This window comes from Ictalurus furcatus, chromosome 7 (genome assembly GCF_023375685.1).
Source record: "Ictalurus furcatus strain D&B chromosome 7, Billie_1.0, whole genome shotgun sequence".
Taxonomy (NCBI): Eukaryota; Metazoa; Chordata; class Actinopteri; order Siluriformes; family Ictaluridae; genus Ictalurus; species Ictalurus furcatus.
The window spans coordinates 18,454,544-18,473,424 of NC_071261.1; the positions used below are offsets into that span (position 1 = coordinate 18,454,544).

At 40.1% G+C, this 18,881-nt stretch overlaps 1 protein-coding gene across 1 annotated transcript; it reads right to left on the reverse strand.

Annotated features, from left to right (window-relative positions):
• Positions 1–1,645: 1,645 nt before the first annotated feature.
• pelp1 (proline, glutamate and leucine rich protein 1) lies at positions 1,646–17,659 on the reverse strand. Its single transcript, XM_053629038.1, has 17 exons — positions 17,335–17,659; positions 15,162–15,226; positions 14,395–14,500; positions 13,554–13,703; positions 12,896–12,967; positions 12,741–12,800; positions 12,450–12,606; positions 11,045–11,177; positions 9,237–9,324; positions 7,885–7,973; positions 7,639–7,752; positions 7,325–7,475; positions 5,816–5,978; positions 5,684–5,739; positions 5,000–5,227; positions 2,676–4,487; positions 1,646–2,338 (listed from the first exon to the last, which is right to left on the reverse strand). The coding sequence occupies exons 1-17, from the start codon at positions 17,473–17,475 to the stop codon at positions 2,246–2,248; spliced, it is 3,678 nt and encodes a 1,225-aa protein (XP_053485013.1). The 5' UTR covers positions 17,476–17,659; the 3' UTR covers positions 1,646–2,245.
• Positions 17,660–18,881: the final 1,222 nt, after the last annotated feature.

Consider the following 18,881-nt stretch of genomic DNA (forward strand, 5'->3'; position numbering starts at 1 on the left):
CACCATACATAATGCGTGTATTTCAACCTTTGAGATCTTCACCCCGTTATTGTTGTCCAGTGGTTCCAGGTGGTAGGGGACATATTGAAGCAAAAACAAACAAACAAACAAATAAATAACATTCCAGTTTATACCATGCCCACTTTGGCTTTAAATCTGAATAGAAACATGGATATTAGGAGTACTAAGCAGGTACAGATAACAATAGTGGTATTGAGTTACATCTCTACTATAAGTCTTGGAAATATAATGTTTGCCAAATACCCACACAAATACAACAAAGTGTCATTCATTACAGATTCCCTCACCTCCGTTACACAATGAACATATTAAGGAAATAAAGATTTAAAAAAACAAAAAAAAAAAAAAAAAAAAAAAACCTGAATATAATATCAGCACTGTTGTGTTAGGCCTAATTTTTTGCCATGCTCACCAAAGGGAATATAGGCTTATCATGCTCTGGAGTTGTGTCACAGCTGTTACACAGTCTGATGAAAATTTATCTCCAGATTTAGCATTGCTGTTAAAAGTTAAAATGTGAAACACTGCCTAAAGTGCACTCAAGTCTGAGTAATTAAAAAAAAAAAAAAACCCTATGCATCTAACAATGTTGGAAATGTTGGTTGTCTGTAGTGCCAGGGGCTAAACTCAGTCCATAGACAGACTGCGATGTGCAATGATGTATAGGGAACAATGTCAATAGATGAAATGACCACTGAATCAGAGACAGAGAGATGGAGCGGGGAACAGGAATAGAAGTCGCAGGTCTGTGAAACATGGCAGAAGATCTGGGAAACTTGCATTGCATCCATCTCAGCATAGGCTGATGGTGAGGCATCCTCTGAGGGCTAGAGACGAGGCAGGAGATCAAACACGACCAAAGTACTTGAACAGTAGTGGAAGGGGAAACTCCACTGGATCCTTAGACGAGGCTTGGGATTTGCGAGGAAATTGATTCCAGTACGCAAATGAATACATAGTTGAGTTCCTGAACTTCCCTGAGTTCCCAAACTTTTAGGGATCCTATTAACCTTACTGATTTAAATGTGAACTGTCCGATGTGACTCCAAGTAACATTTAAAAAATATCAGCGCACAAAATCCACACTGTAATACATTTCCGGTGGTTAAACTTAGAAACAAAAGTTCACCTGATGCCTTAAAACCTGAGTAAACTCAACATGATGATCTTTGTTTCAACTCAAAAAGTTATGTTTTACAAGTCAAGACAATGAACTACTTCAAGTTTAATATTAGAAAACTTAAAAAGGGGACCAACCTTATATTACTCTCCATGGTTTTGGAATGAGATGTTCACCAAGCACATATGGGTGTGATGGTCAGGTGTCCATGTACTTTTGGTAATATAGTGTTTGAACAAATAAGAGGTGTGGAAAACAATGTGGAAACCATGGTGAATACATCATGCAAGCCTTTTGACTCTCTTTTGTGATTTTAAATGTCCATAATGACTACACATAGACTCTATTTATTATTCAATAAATATCTTTTGACAGAAAGAGGGTTTCTCTATGCCTCCTTTATATGCATGCATGAACAAGCCAATACCCTCCCAGGTTATGTGTCCTACAAGCTTCACAACTGACCATAACACTCTATTTACTTGTATAAAGGGCGACAAGGCATTTGGAAATTTTTTTGCTTTTAATTGTCTTTTGCGACCAATTAACAGAAAATAAGCATGTGTAACAGATGACAGTACAAAAAAATTGAAATATGAGGAAAAAAACCCATACAAACTACAATAACCATATCATCTTCCACATGGAGATCCAAAGTTCTTTAGTGTAAATATTACAGAGAAGGAAAGTACTCCAATCGTAAGGTTAAGTAAGAAGGCTGAAGGCATGCAACCCATGTTCAGAACACAAAGAGATCTGTCTGTACATCTTCCCTCACACAGGGAACATTGCTGGTTGCTCTGTGAGAAGTAATTTAAACAAAACACTGACCAGCCGTTTGGATGGTAAAACAATCAGTTCTAACATTTAAGTCAGAAAAACACTTATAATACCATTAAAGAGTGTATCTTAAATCATATCACAGGGGGATCATGGCTGTATCACAGATAGAAACCGTTAACTTGATAATTACAGTTGATAAAAGGTTTCAAGTTTAATTGAATTATATCTGTACGTAATTAATGATTCATGAACCTTAGGAGGGAAAGGTCTGGAGTCCATGACATCAACAAATGAATTACGGCTCTAGGAGATGGTTTTACTTTAAGAATGCGAGTGAGAGGCACTGCGGTCCTCATCATCTGGGGGGCAGTCCACAAAGTCAGCCAACATGGAAGCCATGGCCTCATCATCCAGCTGGGAGATAGAGCAGGAGATAGAGCGAGAGCGAGAGAGTTTTACTAAACAAATCAGCAAGATGAATTAGCCTTAAAGCAACAGCATGTTACAAAACTAATAGTGCCAGAACTGCCTGAGCCTATAGCCAGTGTTTACATATTTTGCACAGAGTATCAACACTCAATCCATGGATAAACATTTATTCATCTTGTTTTACACCCACAGAACTTCTGCTTTTTTGCTTTACTTGAACTTAATGTTTTTTTTTTCTTAAACATACTATAAGTCTTAATGACTCCAGATGATCGTGCCTTCTGTTCAGTAATGGTGCTTTGCTGAAATTAAAGAGATTTACCTTTTTCTTCTCACTGTTCTGTTCAGACACCTCTCCTTCTTCTTGGTCCTCCAGTTTCCTCTTTGTCCCTCGTGCCTCTTCCTCCTCCACCTTTGTGCCTTCAACCACCTCTTTCTCTGCTGTCTCCACTACTTGTTGTAGTGCAGTGTCCTCTGACGTGGTTGCTGTGCTTGGATTGGGTATCTCCTCTTGTTCTGCCTTTGCACTTGGCTCATTATCTCGGACCTCTACAGCCACCTCCTGCTCCTGCCCCCCTGGAGATATCCCAGAATCCTCTGGGGTCACCACTGACTCTGATTGAGATCCTTCCTGTTCTTGTGGCTGCACTTCCTGATCGGCTGCATCAACAGAGGCATTTTCTTCGCTTTGCTCTCCCTCTGCACCAATCACGAGAGTCTCTATTTGCTGCTCTCCTACCACACTTTCGTTCCTCTCTACAGCACCAATGTTCTCGATCTCTTCTATGCTCCCTTTGTCCTTTATTCCCTCCTCCTCATAGATGCTCTGCACTGCCTTCATTTCCTCAATTCCTCCTTCTACCGGTCTTTCACCCTCCATGGGGAACGTGCCTACCCCCCTCTCTTCTTGCCCTTCAATCATTACTTCCCGCTCCTCTGCACCAATCACATCCCTCCGGTTGTCTGCATCCAACTGCTGGATATCTTCCTCGTCATCCTCCTCATCATCTTCTTCCTCCATCTCCTCCCCTTCATCATCATAGGCCTCAAAATCTGCTTCTGGGTAGTACACATCATGAAAATCGCTGCCTTCCTCTTCCTCTTCGTCCTCTTCCAGGTCTTCTTCCTCTTCCTCCTCCTCGCCCAGTTCATCTTCATCCTCCATCTCCTCGTCCTCTTCCTCCTCTTCATCATCCGTGCTGTTGATGTTGATGACGTTCTGGTCCTGCTCACTGGCGGCAGGCTGACGGCTGGACTGTACTAGTTGGTTCTGGAGTTGCATGTGTAAGGACAGTCCAAGCTGACTTGGCTGCCCACCTGTTGAAGGCTGCATCAACATCTGCTGAAGCTGCGCACCAGCAGGCAATGAATTACCCAGTGCACCAGAGGACACTGCAAGTGGCACAGAATTTGAATTCAGAGGTGGCACCAGAGAGACCAGCTGCTCTGTTTGACTAGATCCTGGGAAGGAGTTAATGTTGTTGGCATCAGCTGGCAGCATCTGATGCCCGATGGATGTGGGGAGATCGCTAGAGAGCGAGGTTTCAACAGGGCCTGCTTCACTTCCCAGCCCAGCATTTGGCACAGGCATGGCACTGCCTGATGGTGGAGGGAGACTCTGCGTGTTAGCAGCTCCTTCCTGCATCTCCAGCATCATGCCCTGGGGCATGATAACCACGCTGTCATCCGAATCGCTTTCCAAGGAGATTTCCACGTCTTCAGGTTCCTCTTTGTCGTAGCGCAAAAACACCTGCCGCTGGGTTTCAGGGGGTGCTGCCAATCCTGCCAGCTCAGCTGCCTGGGCAGGGGATGAGAGTAGCAAATCACCTTGGGCTCCAGTGGCACCCACTGATGTGGGAAGAACAGGAGGACCCAGGGGAAGATGGTTCTCCAAGGAGCCCAGGAGTGAAGCAGGGCCTAAGCTCAGAGGATGTCTGGGAGCAAAGGAAGGCCCTGGGGCAGGTGCCCCCATTAGTGTAGGGAGGGAGAGAGAGGGATTTTGAGTAGGGGCGAGGACAGAAGCAGCTGGGGTCGGCTTCAGAGTCAGTGGAGGTAGAGGGAGGGAGATGGACGGTGTACGTGGGTGAAGCAGAGCATTGCATATAGTCAATGCCTCGGCACAGAATGAAGAAACCTAATGAGGGCAAGACGCAACAATAATGACAGAGCTAAAATGGTAAGAAATGAGGGGGAGAAAAAGGCAAATCCATCGGCACCTAAAAAAGTCATATAAATGCCCACTATGTGGTCCAAACTGACATGGAGAAACTGATAAACAGATGAACTCATAACAATCACACATAACTTACAAATGGTAATTTTATACTATTTCATAACAAGACACAGTTCCTGCATGAAGGCCTGTGCTAATAAAAACCAACAAGAATAACAGAGTTCCAGCACAATATAGCAATAATAATATAATAATAATAATAATAATAATAATAATAATTTGGTTAATTGTCTAGTTCATACTCATGGGTGTTGTATTCAAAAGAACTCTCACAAAACACTGAGGAATATCAGTGTGATTATTCATGAATAATGCTGAAAATCTAAGCCTGAGAGATACAACTCTACTGCATTGAATACTATATATAACAACAAATAACACAATAAATGGCAGATTTGAAGTGAAGTGCTCACAGTGATGTTATGGTCTCTGCGTCCTTGGCTGAACACACGCACAGCGCAGGAGAGTGGAGCAGGCCAGCGTGGAGACGGGACCAGCACCAAAGCCAGCAGTAGGGCATAGAGCTCACAGCGTGGGGAAGCACTGCCATACTGACCACCAATACTGCCCACATCCCAGTTACTGTACTGAGCCTGCTGCTGGAGTTTCACACACAGCGGCACCACCAGCTCCTGCAGTTTCTAAGAGAGACAGGGAGAGACATGGCATTACAGGGACATGAGCACACACATGGCCAATAATGTCACTGTTTTAACTATAAGTTTCCATCCAAGTATTTTACCAGTGCCACCATGGGCGACTTAATTTAAGTAGTGTTTGTTAGCTACCTAAGCATTTATCAGTGAAAAAAAGCTTTCCTAAATATCCTGATGCCTGGCCACTAGCTGTGGCTACATGCAAACCTGCACACTACAGTACTAATAGAATGAAAAAAATGGTTTACATGTAGACACAGGTTTTATACTTTTATACCTCACCGATACACAGTATTTCAAATCATTGGTGTTTTCAATCAGGGTTTGTCAAAATTTGCATGAAAACAGGTGGATAGGCCATATCAGTAAAACAAGCCAAACCTCTGGAAATGGAAATCTAATGACTGTGGCTAGATCACAATTACACGAGAACTAATTTACCTTATGTAGATCCTCTTTCAAGAGTGTGCCGCTTGTCAAAATGATCTGTCTAAGGACTGCAATTAAACAAGAACAAGCATTAATGCCTTCAATCTAAAGTAATTAAAAATTCCCAGGTTTCTCACACCTCACCTCGTAGAGCTGCAAAACATGTATCCTGATTGGCTAATGCATCACCCTTTCTTTGCAGTGAGACTCCACCTGGATCTCCTATACCCATTCCTTTTGTCCGTCGAGGTCCCGTCTTACCAGCTGCAGCAACCAGATCAGACATTGCTGTCTGTCCCGCACGAAGCTACACGAGAGGAGCACCGCAGACCAAGTTAAGCAGGAGCAAGCAGATTTAAGGCAATGCCATAGTCTATGTCGCCTTCATTTTAGATCTGGATCTTAAGCTGCTCTCCAGAATGGTTATAAACATAAGTAAAAAGTATTGTTTAAAATAAACTTTACAAAAAAATTATTAAAATATTACAATATATTAAACAGGAGAAACTACTTATCTTTGTTCTAATAAATTAAAAAAACATTTTCATTAAATAATAGTTTTTTTATAATAGTATTGTATTTCAAAAATATAACTGCAAAAAACACCCTTACAACCATAAGGATTATTTTAAATAAAAACTAATTGTCATTCTTTTAAGAAAAACCAAAAAACTATATTTTTATTTTGTTCTCAGTCTACAGAAAATCTGTTGTCCATTAACATGGGGAAAACCTGCACAAATCAGGTAATGGACACAAAAATACATAAGAAGTTAAAAATAACATTAAACACAATTGGAGCCATAACAACAAATTTCACATGTCCGAAACAAATTTGCCAGGAATTGGACCCAAGAATACACAGTGAGGAAGATGCTGAAGGAGGGGGAAAAAGACTCCAAAGATGAATTTTAAAATTGTATTTTGGTTAATTCAGGTTGTTGTCAGGTTTTGTGTCTGATTCAGAACAAGCTGTCTGGAAGTTGCATGAAAGACCTTCCTAATAGCATTTCACAATTTGGGATTGTGGGTTGTGTTAACAAACACAACATCTGTGTTTTGCTATTTTTGGCAAAATGCCCCAAGAAGAACTGAAGAACAAGCAAGAACTGAAGACAGCTGTAGTAAAAGCCTGGCAGAGGATCACCAGGCAAAGAAACCCAGAGTCTGGTGATGTCTATGGGTTCCAGACATCAGGCATCACTGCAAATGATTTGCAACCAGTTAAAAATGACAAGTTATGATTTTGTTAGTGTGTCCAATTACTTTTGGACCCTTAAAAAGGGTAGGGGGACTACATATATAAATTACTATCTTTCACACACCTTTAGCCAAATTTATATGTAAAAACCCTTAAGTTAAAGTATGCTCAATATTCATTATTTAATTTCAACCAACATATACTGTGGTAGACGGCTAAAAGAAACCAATAACTTTGCCAATGCCCAGATATTTATGACTATAGTGACATCTAGCAAAGTCCAGGTGATTACATTTGAGGTTAGATTTAAAAGAAAAGGCTTTCTTCTAACAAAAGAAACCTTTTTTTTTTTTTTTTTACCTATGTTTATCAGGAATGGCAATAATTCTGGAGCTGTCTGTGTGTGATCATGCATTATATGGAGAAGTAACAACAATGCGCATTTGACTCACCTTTACAGCCTCGGTTCCTGGTGTAATGTCCCCAATGAGATGAGCAAAGAGCAGCTCTGAGTGGGAGGAGCTTCCCTGCAGTACTGAGGAAGAGGCCCTGCCTACACGCACCCACAATTCCAGTGTGCGATATAGGGCCACTCGTACAGCACTACGGATAGGATAACAGACTATAGTAAGGACAAAGACAAGAATTTATAATACTCCCAATCTTTGACATGATTTATGCATATGTGTGAAACAGACAAGCAGGAAAGACAAACAAAATGTATTTTTTCATGTTATAGTTTCAGGCACTTCACTGTATCTGTTACCTGTATGCTCTTTGTTGACCAAGGCTAGCCTCTGGCAAGGACGTCCATGCACAGAGTGCCTGAGAGAAAAGCCTGGACAACACGTTACAATACTGCACCAGGCCAGCACCCACACTGAAACACACAAGACTGAAGTGTTAAGCACATCCATTTAGTAAAACAATTAATTTCATTTCATTCTTATGAAAAAGTACATAGTGTGTTAAGAGAAGAGATGTGTTTATTAACTGGTTTGTGTTTACCCACGCTTTAATTAGAGCAGAGAGCACTTCCAAAGAGTCACTATGTACTGATGGCAAAACCAGCAGCTTCAAACACCCTTCACTTGTGACGTTCTATAAAACACACACACACACACACACGTAATAAACACATTTCTAGCATTACACAATAAAATTTTTTTTTAAAAATCATTGTGTATGAAGCCTTTATCAGTGCCTTCAAAAATTTTCACAAGTTAGTATTTAAATATTAATTAAGCCTATAACACAAAGGGCAATATTATTTTGTCATAAATTTTAATGTCTATGATTTTTATTTTATTTATTCATCCATAGTCGTAGTCGCAGAATCCCACCATGTAAGAGTGGCTCCAACTAATGCCTGCATGTTTTAGGACACACATGTGGTTGTTTTACTATATTATTTAGTAAACTGTAATAATTACATATACACACATGAAAATGTGTGAAAATACAGTATGTCTGTACTGGCCAATTTAATTTTAACTGGCCAATTTAATTTAGAATCTTTTTGCACATGAAGCAAGGTGCCATTTAACCAAAAAGTTGAGAAAGTGTGTGGTTCAACAGCCACAAACGTTAAGCCACTAAATATAGAAGATGGATCTTAGAACATTCAAATGCAGATTTTGCCTTGATATGACTGGAAATTCTGACACTATCAACTGTGTGCCTCAGCAGAAATCGAGATTCATCAGACCAGGCTACGTTTTTCCAGTCTTCAACTGTCCAGTTTTGGTTGAGTCTGTTACCACAGCATCAGCTCTCTGTTCTTGGCTGACAGAAGTGGAACCAGACGTGTTCTGCTGGTGTAGTTCAACTGCCTCAAGGTTCTACGTGTTGTGCGTTCTGAGATGCTTTTCTGCTCACCACAATTGTACAGAGTGATTATCCGAGTTACTGCAGCCTTTCTGTCAGCTCGAACCAGTCAGGCCATTCTCCACTGACCTCTCTCATCAACAAGGTGTTTCTAACCACAAAAATTCAGCTCACTGGATGTTTTTCCTTTATTGCACCATTCTGAGTAAACTCCAGAGATTGCATGAAAATCCCAGGAGATCAACAATTATAGAAATATTCAAACCAGTCTGTCTGGCACCAACAATCATGCCACGTTCAAAATCACTGAGTTCACATTTTTTTCCTATTCTGATGATTGATGTGAACGCTACCCAAAGCTGCTGGCCCGTATCAGCATGATTTTATGCATTACAATGCTGCAACATGATTGGCTTATTAGATGATTGCATGAATGAGTAGGTATTCATGTGTACAGGTTTCTGATAAAGTGCTTCCTCAGTACGTATGTAAATACAAACATACATACGTACATACATAAACGGATCCTGAACTTACAATATTCTTAATGCTGACAGCCAGGGCACGGCACACTACATTAAGGACATGCTGAATGGGAAGACGCACTGAGGTGGCTGGATCAACACTACAATCAAGAGAAACACAAAAGATTTGTGTTTAGATAAACTTTCATAGACAAAAGTTCAAGCAATTTTGTCATGACAACACAATTTTCATGTAGGTAAACATTCCTGAAAAGACTGCTGATTACTAACTACAGTGCTGTGAAAAAGTATTTGCCCCAATCCTGATTTCTTCAGTTTTTGTGCATCTCTCATATTAAATTGTTTCAGAAATTAAAACAAAATCTAAGATAAAACAAAGGCAACCTGAGTAAACACAAAATAAAGTTTTTAAATGATAATGTTATTTATTGAAGCAAAAAAGTTATCCAATATCAACGGGACCTGTGTGAAAATGTATTTGCCCCCTTAGTTACTAATTCCCCAAATCTATGAAACTACATTCATAATGGGGTTCAGCTGGACTAGACAGAATCATGCCTGATTACTGCTAACCCTGTTCAATCAAATCAACACTTAAATAGAACTTTTTCAACAGCATGAAGTTGGTTAAAAGGTCTTAACCAGTAACACACTATGCCAAAATTGAAAGAAATTCCAGAAATGATGAGGAAGAACTTGACTGAAACACATCAGTCTGGGAAGGGTTACAAAGCTATTTCAAAGGCTCTGGGACTCAAAGTGACCACAGTGAGGGCCATTATCTCCAAATAGAAAAACTAAGCAAAGTAGTGAACCTTCCCAGAAGTGGCCAACCTTCCAAAATTCATCCAAGAGCACAGCAACTACTCATCCAACAAATCACAAAAGAGCCAAGGACAACATCAAAGGATCTACAGGGGTCTCTTGCATCAATAAAGAGTCACTGTTCATGATCCACTATCAGAAAGACACTGGGCAAAAATGGCATCCATGGAAGAGTGGTGAGGTGAAAACCACTGCTAACCCAGAAGAACATTAAGGCTCATCTGAATTTTGCCAAAACACACCTTGAAGATCCTTTTGGAAGAATGTTCTGTGGATTGATGAGTCGAAAGTGCAACTGTTTGGAAGACAGGGGTCCCGTTACATCTGGTGTACACCAAACACAGAATTCAACAAAAAGAACATCATACCTACAGTCAAGCACGGTGATGGCAGTGTGATGATGTGGGGATGCTTTGCTGCTTCAGGGCCTGGGCAACACAATAATTGAGGGAAACATGAATTCTGCTCTCTACCAGAAAACCCTAAAGGAGAATGTCCGGTCTTCAGTCCGTAAATTGAAACTCAAGCGTAACTGGATTATGCAGCAAGACAATGATCCAAAGCATAGCAGTAAATCCTAGTCCTAGAGTAAGTGAAAGACTGATCTCCAGTTATCAGAGGCATTTGGTTGCAGTTATTGCTGCTAAAGCTGTCACAACCAGATTTTAAGTTCGGGGGGGTGGGGGGGGATTTAGTTTTTCACATGGGTGATGGATAACTTTTTCGCTTCAATTAAAAAAATAAAAAAGTATATTGTGTGTTTACTCAGGTAGCCTTTGTTTTATGTTGTATTTCATTTGAAGATCTAAAACTATTTAGTATGAGATGTACAACAAACCAGAAGAAATCAGGAAATGCTTTTTAAAAGTACTTTAGATTCGTTATATTCTTAACATTTACATATATTTATTTACGAAAAAGAAGCCTGGCCAACCTTTGAGCAATGACAAATGTATTCATATCTAAGCTACTCAGGGGATTTTATATTCAAATGGTTAGAGAGAACACACACATGAACACACACACACACACTACCTGAGTGTATGTTTAAGAGCCAGGCACACTGCTCTGTAGCGATGGCGAAGCTGAAGAATCAACAGTGGATCAACTTCGTCCAGTGGAGGAAAGGGCAGCTCTACTCCTGGACCTTCATACTGTATGGTCTCTTCTGAGGAGCAAAAGAAGTACATTTCAAAGAAATGAGGGGGAAAATTTTAATTAGTGAAGCCTAGCTATCTCAAACTGCCATCAACTGCACAGCATTTAACAGGCAAATGTCAACTTTACAGGCTTTTAAATGAAGATTGGTCTTTTGTATCTTACTGCTGAGAAAAATGCTTCAGCAACTTTAAGCCTGTTAACTTGTAAAATATTCTCTTAACTTGTAAACTTCACTTTCCTGTGTGTAATTTTAACTGCATGTGTTGAACATGAACCTGAAGCATCGAATCCTATTTATGATAATGCTACCAGGGATGTGCCTTCATGGTGGCATTTTTTTGTTTTTGACAGATGTAATAAAGAGAAATAATGAAATAATAACAAAGTTGTACTCAACATTGGAAACGTGTTCTTTCTCCCATGTCCTGTGGGTTTAATATCTGGCCGCCAGCATAAACATGAAAACTGCTCGCTTACAAGCCCTCACAAGGCTGCTTTCTGCATCAAAATAGTGCTATTCTACTTCTCTTATAGTCTGACTGACTTCATGTTGAGCTGGAGTAAAACAAATACCAGAATGATTTTAGCATTCAAACACTGGTGACAAAAGCAGTTAACGGGATAAAAAATACAAAAATTAAAAAATAAAAATCATACATGTCCTTAAACGTTATGCTCTTATATAATCAAAAATAATGAGAAGCTGGTTTTCCACTAGATGTGTGGTTTGCTATTTATGTTGTCAACATAGGAATAGGTTTCTCTATCACATTACTATTGAATATAATACTAAACATATGATTACAATATAGCGACTCAATACACTACAGTAAATCATGTTTCTTTGCTCTTAAAAAAATGTTCAGTTAGCATTTCACATAACTTAGATTTTCTCTCCCATTGGTAAAGGTTATTAATTATAGATTTTGAAAGAATATGGTGAAGGTCCAGTCTGACTGTTATCTAAGACAAAAAGAACAAAAAAAAACATTTTTGCTTGGCTGGCCTGCCATTGCAAAAAAAAGGAAATAGCAGAGTCAGTTGGAGAAATAAATAAATTAAGAATTAAAATGTAATAAATATCATGCCTTCAGGATCACAGTACAACATGTACACAAACCCAGGATCACGAAGACAGGAGCAATGCACAAAAAAACAGAACTGCAGCACAATACAGTAAATACACAACAATGTACAGCTCAATAGGCTGTCCAAACATCAGGCGACTAAACTACTGAATAATGTAAAACAGACAAACTGCAAGCTGATTCAGTCTCACCTGTTTCTATTCCCTGGTATAACTGTCCCAGAATGCTGTTGGCTGATGCCAGAAGACAGTGCACCTGACTGGTCCATCCCTCAGCCCGGCGTCCCCCTCCTCCACGCTCGAGCACACCTCCCAGGCAAGGCAGCCACCCGTAACACTCACAAGCCACCTAGAAACCCAGAAATACAAAACACTCAATTTACTCAACTGAATTTTGTGACGTAAAAAACTAAGAGGAAAAAAAAAAAGAAATCAAGAAGCAAGTTAACAACATATTTAATATATCACAATAAACTCACTTACGTCCTGCACTTTAGGGTTGTCGGAGTCCATCTTAGATAGGAAATAAACCCCCAGCTTTTCCTGCACAAGCAAGTGGTTAGGGTAAAACACAAACATCCAGGTGCAATATTAACACCAATAATTTCATGAATGTTGGTACCTCACACAACCCTCACCTTTAGCGATCCACATGCCCGAGGGTAATAGGTCATACAAGCCATCATCCCCTCCATGGCAGCCAGGTGGCACTACAACAACAGCAGCTTTAATACAGAGGCTGCACAACCGTATAAACTGTATATCTGGCCATGCTTCACCCTTCACATTAGTTGGTATAGTTTCTAGCCATGCAAAAAACAAGTCATGTAGCATATATTTTAGAGAAAATGTGAAGGAAAGCACAGTTAAACATTAAAATAGCATCAAATGGACATATACAAAAAAGACAAACAAAAAATCTCTTTTGCACTGGGGTGGAAATATTTCTAAACGCCATTATAATGCACAACACTGTGTGGGATTAATTACTAAAAGCCAGAGACAAGCAGGACATGCAGGCAAGAAGGGATGTATAATTCACTGAACACACTGTACACCTTACTGCACAGGAAGCACGTAATATCCTCCAGCAAGTTTTATCATTATTACACAGTATGTAGTAAACTCTTGTGACAGTATAATGACTACACATTTGAAGTATGGCCCAATTTTCAACCAAGACTAAAGGTGAAATGGCCGAATTCCTTACAAGCTCTGGTCCTATTTATTCTGCGTACCTGCTGTTTTCTATAGTCAGAAGCATAGTTTTAGGACAAACCAGCATAACAGACTCACTTCAGACTTGAGGCCAAGTAGAGAGGTGAGAATGCCCAGGATGGAGTTAAGGCCCACTTCTCTGGCCAGCTCGGGCAGCTGAGACGAGTACTGCAGCACGTCCTGTAGCACGCTCACTGCCAACTGCACAGAGGGCAGAGGGGCCTGCGACTACATGCATGTTCACAAGGGCAGGATGTGGATAAAGAGAGACAGGGGAGTGAAGGTGAGAAGCAAAGAGAGAAAAAATATTTCATTGTAGACAAATGCACATTTTACTTTAGTTTCCAGCACCTTAAAGGACAACTAGGATAGTCTCAGTCATGACAGCAAAACTAACTGCATAATTTGTCTTAAATTTTATAACCATAACAAGACTAATCTAATTTTAACTAATATGCAAAAGAGAAAATACCATTGTAAGGACACTATCAAAGGCACTAAAACCCCCGGAGGCAAGAAGCCCATAAAAGTGGAAAAGCAATAAAAGTTTGTCCGTTTATTGTAACAAAACGTCTGTGCAGGTTGGAGATTAAATTAGTTGCGCGGGGGGGGGGGGGGGGGGGGGGGCACACCCTATGCACCTGGGATCCAAGGACACAGCTGAGTATAAAGTGACCAAAAAGTAATCTACTGAATGTCCAATTAAAGGAAAAGTAATGACAAGAAAAAAACCAACACTTGTTCAAACATTAATAAGGGAAAAATATATTTATCATTGTACACACACAAAATAATATAAAAACTATTAATAATAATAAAAATAACAGTAAACACTATTTGAATAAGCAACCAAAGTCCTTGAAAGCCTTTTGGGACACACTGCTGTGTGTCCTACTGTGAGAAGTGTAAAGTATTTCACCTGGATGATCTGCTGAAGAGAGCGAAGCCATGAGAGGCAGTGCTGCTGGAACACCTCACTTGAGCTGTCTTTCACCAGCATAGACAACAAGCACAGACCCTCGAACCTGAAGCACACAAGGCATCCTGATTACACATCAGAACTGATTTTGATTTTTCAAGCATTCTGCACTCCCATAAAACAATTGTTTTGTTGATTCACAAATGAATGTTAGTATACATTGTGAAACCCCAGAGGTGCGTGAGCCCCTAGAGGGGTGGATTAAAGGTACAGACTGTGAGGTTTTGGTCAAAGTGAGAAACAAATGCCCCCCCCGCCCTCCCCACCCACACACACCCCCACCCTGCATGTTTAGGGTACCTATATTGGCCCTCTCAATAAAACATTGGGGCAACGTTGTTAAAGGAACACTTGCACCAAAAAAACAACAAAAAAGAAATAAAGAGAAGAGAAAGTCTCAATGTTTTGATTAGTTGCATGTGAGAGGTCCACATGATTTTTTTTGTTGTTCTTCTGTTTACAATTTCTGGGGCACAAAATAGACGTAATGTTTTCCCTCTCCACTGCCACAAGAGGAGAGCATCACCAAATCTGACTAAAAAAATTTGGATTTCATAATCAACTTTAAACATGACGGCGCTGTTACATGAATTAACAACACAAATGAATTCTGTAGTGGACCTTTTGCTTTGCAGACATGAGAACCACATGAGCCTGAATACAGAGTAGAAATAGGGAACGTGTTTATGAATGGCACGGCTGCTCACCTTGTTTTGCTGGACCCGAGGCGTGAGTTACTGATGCCCACAAGTCCTCCCACTGTCCCAGAGTTCTGCAGTACAGAGAAACAGTGTAAAGCATTTACATGATCGCTAGCTATGACTAGGAAACAGTCTTCTCTGAAACTACTGGAACAGCAAGGCCAATTCATTTGATTGTCCTATACACCAAAGGGTACACATTTGGGTTGAGATCAAAAGATGGATATGAGACGAGAGTTTAAGATTTCAGTTTTTATTTCCTGGTGTTTACATCTAGATGTGTTGAACAACATAAAATATTTTTGTATCAGACCACCCATTTGTCAGGTGAGCAAAAGTATAGGAACAGTTCAAGAAAGTCTTGAACTAAACACTTAATATTTGTATGCATACCCCTTGCTCGCAAAAACTGCATCAAGCCTGTGACTCAATGACATCAGCACATTGAAGGTTTCTGCCTTTGTGATGATTTTCCGGGCTTTTACCATAGCTTCTTTCAGTTGTCACATATTTCAGGGGGTTTCTCCCTTCAGTTTCCTGTTCAGTAGGTGAAATGCTGCTCAATTAGGTTAAGGTCTGGTGATTGACTTGGCCAGTCTAAAACCTTCCACTCTGTCCTCCTGATGAAGTCCTTTGTTGAGTTGGCAGTGTGTTCTGGATCACTGTCTTGCTGCATGATAAAAGATCCTCTTGATTAATTTGGATGCATTTCTCTGTAAATTTGCAGACAAAATGTTCCTGTAAACTTCTAAATTCATTCTGCTGCTAGCAACATGAGTTACATCATCAATAAAGATTAGTGATCCTGTTCCAGAGGCAGCCAAAGCCATGACACTACCTCCACCATGTTTCACCGATGAGCTTGTATTTTTTGGATCATGAGCAGATCCTTTCTTTCTCCATACTTTGCCCTATCCATCACTTTGGTAGAGGTTAATCTTGGTTTCTGGTATTTCTTTGCAAATTCCAATCTGGCTTTCTGATTCTTACTGCTGATGAGTGGTTTGCATCTTGTGGCATGGCCTCTATATTTCTGCTCTCAAAGTCATCTTCGAATGGTGGATTGTGACACCTTCACCCCTGCCCCATGGAGGTTCTTGGTGAGGTCACTGACGGTTGTTTTTGGGTTTTTCTTCACAGCTCTCATCATGCTTTTCTCATCAACTCTTGTTTTCCTTGGCCGACCCATTCAGTATCGGTTTCTCAGTACACCAGGGGTTTATTTCTTTTTCAAGACATTCCAAATTGTTGTACTGCCTATGCCCAATGTTTGTGCAATGCCTCGATTGATTTACTCCTCTGTTCTCAGCTTCCAAATGGCTTACTTTTCTCCCATAGACAGCTCTCTGATCTTCATGTTGGCTTATCCTTTTTAACAACAAAAACAATTAACATGCATTTAACAAATTCACAGGTGAAACTGAAGGCTAAAACCAAGAGCAGATGTTCAGAGTTATTTATTGTTTCAACAATCACTCTCACAGGGCACACCTGGGTATTAAGAAACACCTGTCAGTCACATGTTGCAATTTTTTTGCTTGCCTACAAATTGGGTGGTCTGATACAAAATACACTGTGTTCTATGTCATTTAAGACATCTACATATAAATACCAGAAAATAAAAGCTCAAATTCAAGACTCTCTCATATTCATCTTTTGCTCTCAAACCCAAACCTATTCGGTCTACAGCAAAAACAGCTGAATTGGCCTTACAATTCCAGTAGGGACTGTAGCTGCAGGTCCACAGTACACGAAAGAACACAGGTTGTTAACCCTGGTCCTGGAGTACCAACTGTCCAGCATATTTGAAGGAGTGTTTTCCTTGCTCGAACACACCTACTTCAGCTGAGCGATGTGTGTTAATTAGCGGTTTAGTTGAAGTGAGTGTGTTACAGGAGGAAGAACACTAAACTGTGCAGGACAGGTGGTACTCCAGGACCAGGGCTGAGAACCTGTACCACACAGCAGTGTCTCGAATACACCTTGGGCGTGTTTGTGTAATGAAAACGTCAATATCATGCTAGTTCGTATGTAAAAACGTGTCTTGTATTTTCGCAACCACACAACATTTATAACGTGAATGTTAGCGAACACACAAAGACGACATCCTCATCCTCCTCCCACAGATGGACCGCTCCAGTAGCCAGTGCTAGCTAAACAGCGCTAGCGGTTGACTTACCTGCGTCCCGACCACGCCATGCTCCCGATAATTCGCTAAAAGTGCAGGTAAATATTCGGGTCGCTCTTCTTTCAGCGCGGACACTAAACCCTCAGTTAGCCGCACATTCTTAGGGCCATGCAGCCAAGCCGCCGTAGCCATCTTGCCGCCTCGGAATTACGTCAATGTCACTCGACAAAGCAGTTCGGAGCGGGTGACGCGATTAATCCGCGACGCAAAGTCAACCAAGTTTACACGGTAGTCCTATAGGGTCAAATCCCAAATAGCGTTCCTCTACTGTCTGTATAAGTGCACTAGCTAGAATGCGTATGCACTATGTAGTGCACTTATAAAGGCACATTGCACAAACTAAACATAGGGTGTAGACTTCATACGCCTTTTTTTTTTTAAACTGATGATGAGAATTTACAGATATGTCACATCACAATAAATAATGATAAAATGATAATGAAAGTCGTTAAAATAAAACAAACAAATACTACTATTACTGTTAATAATAATAATAATAACAAAAACAACAATAACAAACTAAAATTGTTCTCTAGAGGTTAATGAAAAGATACCAGAGTGTTTTGCCCCCCCCCCCCCCCTTCATTATATTGATGGAGTCAAAGTAAACAAGTAACTTTTTTTAAATAGCAAGCCAGGGTCTCTCCCCCTAACAGAAACAATACATTGTTGACAAGATATCCATCCTTTCTGTATTCAATACCTTTACTTCATATACTATGCAGTGCACTATGGCTACATTCATTTGTATTTCAGTATTGCAGTGGGGTCGTGTTTTGTCCAATCATTACTACCCTCCCCCCCAACTCCCCAACTCTTTCCAAAGACATTTTAAGTTGCATTTTGAAGCAGGGAATTGGTTTTGAAAAGATAAGGAGCCTAACTTTCTGCCCTTGTCTTAATGACACTCCATTTTTCCCCTTACATGGTGAAGTGAAGGAAACAATAAGGCAACCTAAGTGTGGCGTAATGGGATTAACATAGCTCTAGCTTGCAGTGAAGTGAACAATAACATTGACCTAATGCTTCGAATTCTCTTTGCCGATTTGGGACAAGGACACACTGAAGTCATTTGACACAAACATAATTTGTCATTTTCCCACCATCCAATCCAATGCTCTTTTACAGGTTGGAGTTTAGCATACGTACTAAGCTTGGTAATGAACTGCTGAGTTATTAGAGAGTATAAACCATCAAACTGTGCTGGCCTCAGGTCGGATAATGATGACCCCTGGCATCCATCCATCCATCCATCTCTCTCTCTCTCTCTCTCTCTCTCTCTCTCACACACACACACACACACACACACACACACACACACAAAGACTGACAACAAACTGAATTTCATTCTTTTTTTTTTTTTTTTTTAATTTTCTAAAACGGCATACAAAATAAAGAAGCGACATATATTTCCCAATGTTTATGTTGTTGTTTTTTAAAAACTTTTGCATTTTTTTCAGTGATTTTTAATATCATTTTATTGACTAAAATAACATATTGCTTATATAATATTTTGGAATTCATATTAATATATTTCA

What these genes read in the sequence shown, in the direction of transcription:
- pelp1 (XM_053629038.1), bottom strand. Translation starts at nt 17,475, where the DNA reads ATGGCTACGGCGGCTTGGCTGCATGGCCCTAAGAATGTGCGGCTAACT. An exon ending in ATACCAGGGAATAGAAACAG is followed by an intron (nt 11,178 to 12,449) that starts GTGAGACTGAAT and finishes TTTGCTCCTCAG; the next exon opens with AAGAGACCATACAGTATGAA. An exon ending in GCAGAGACCATAACATCACT is followed by an intron (nt 4,488 to 4,999) that starts GTGAGCACTTCA and finishes TGCCCTCATTAG; the next exon opens with GTTTCTTCATTCTGTGCCGA.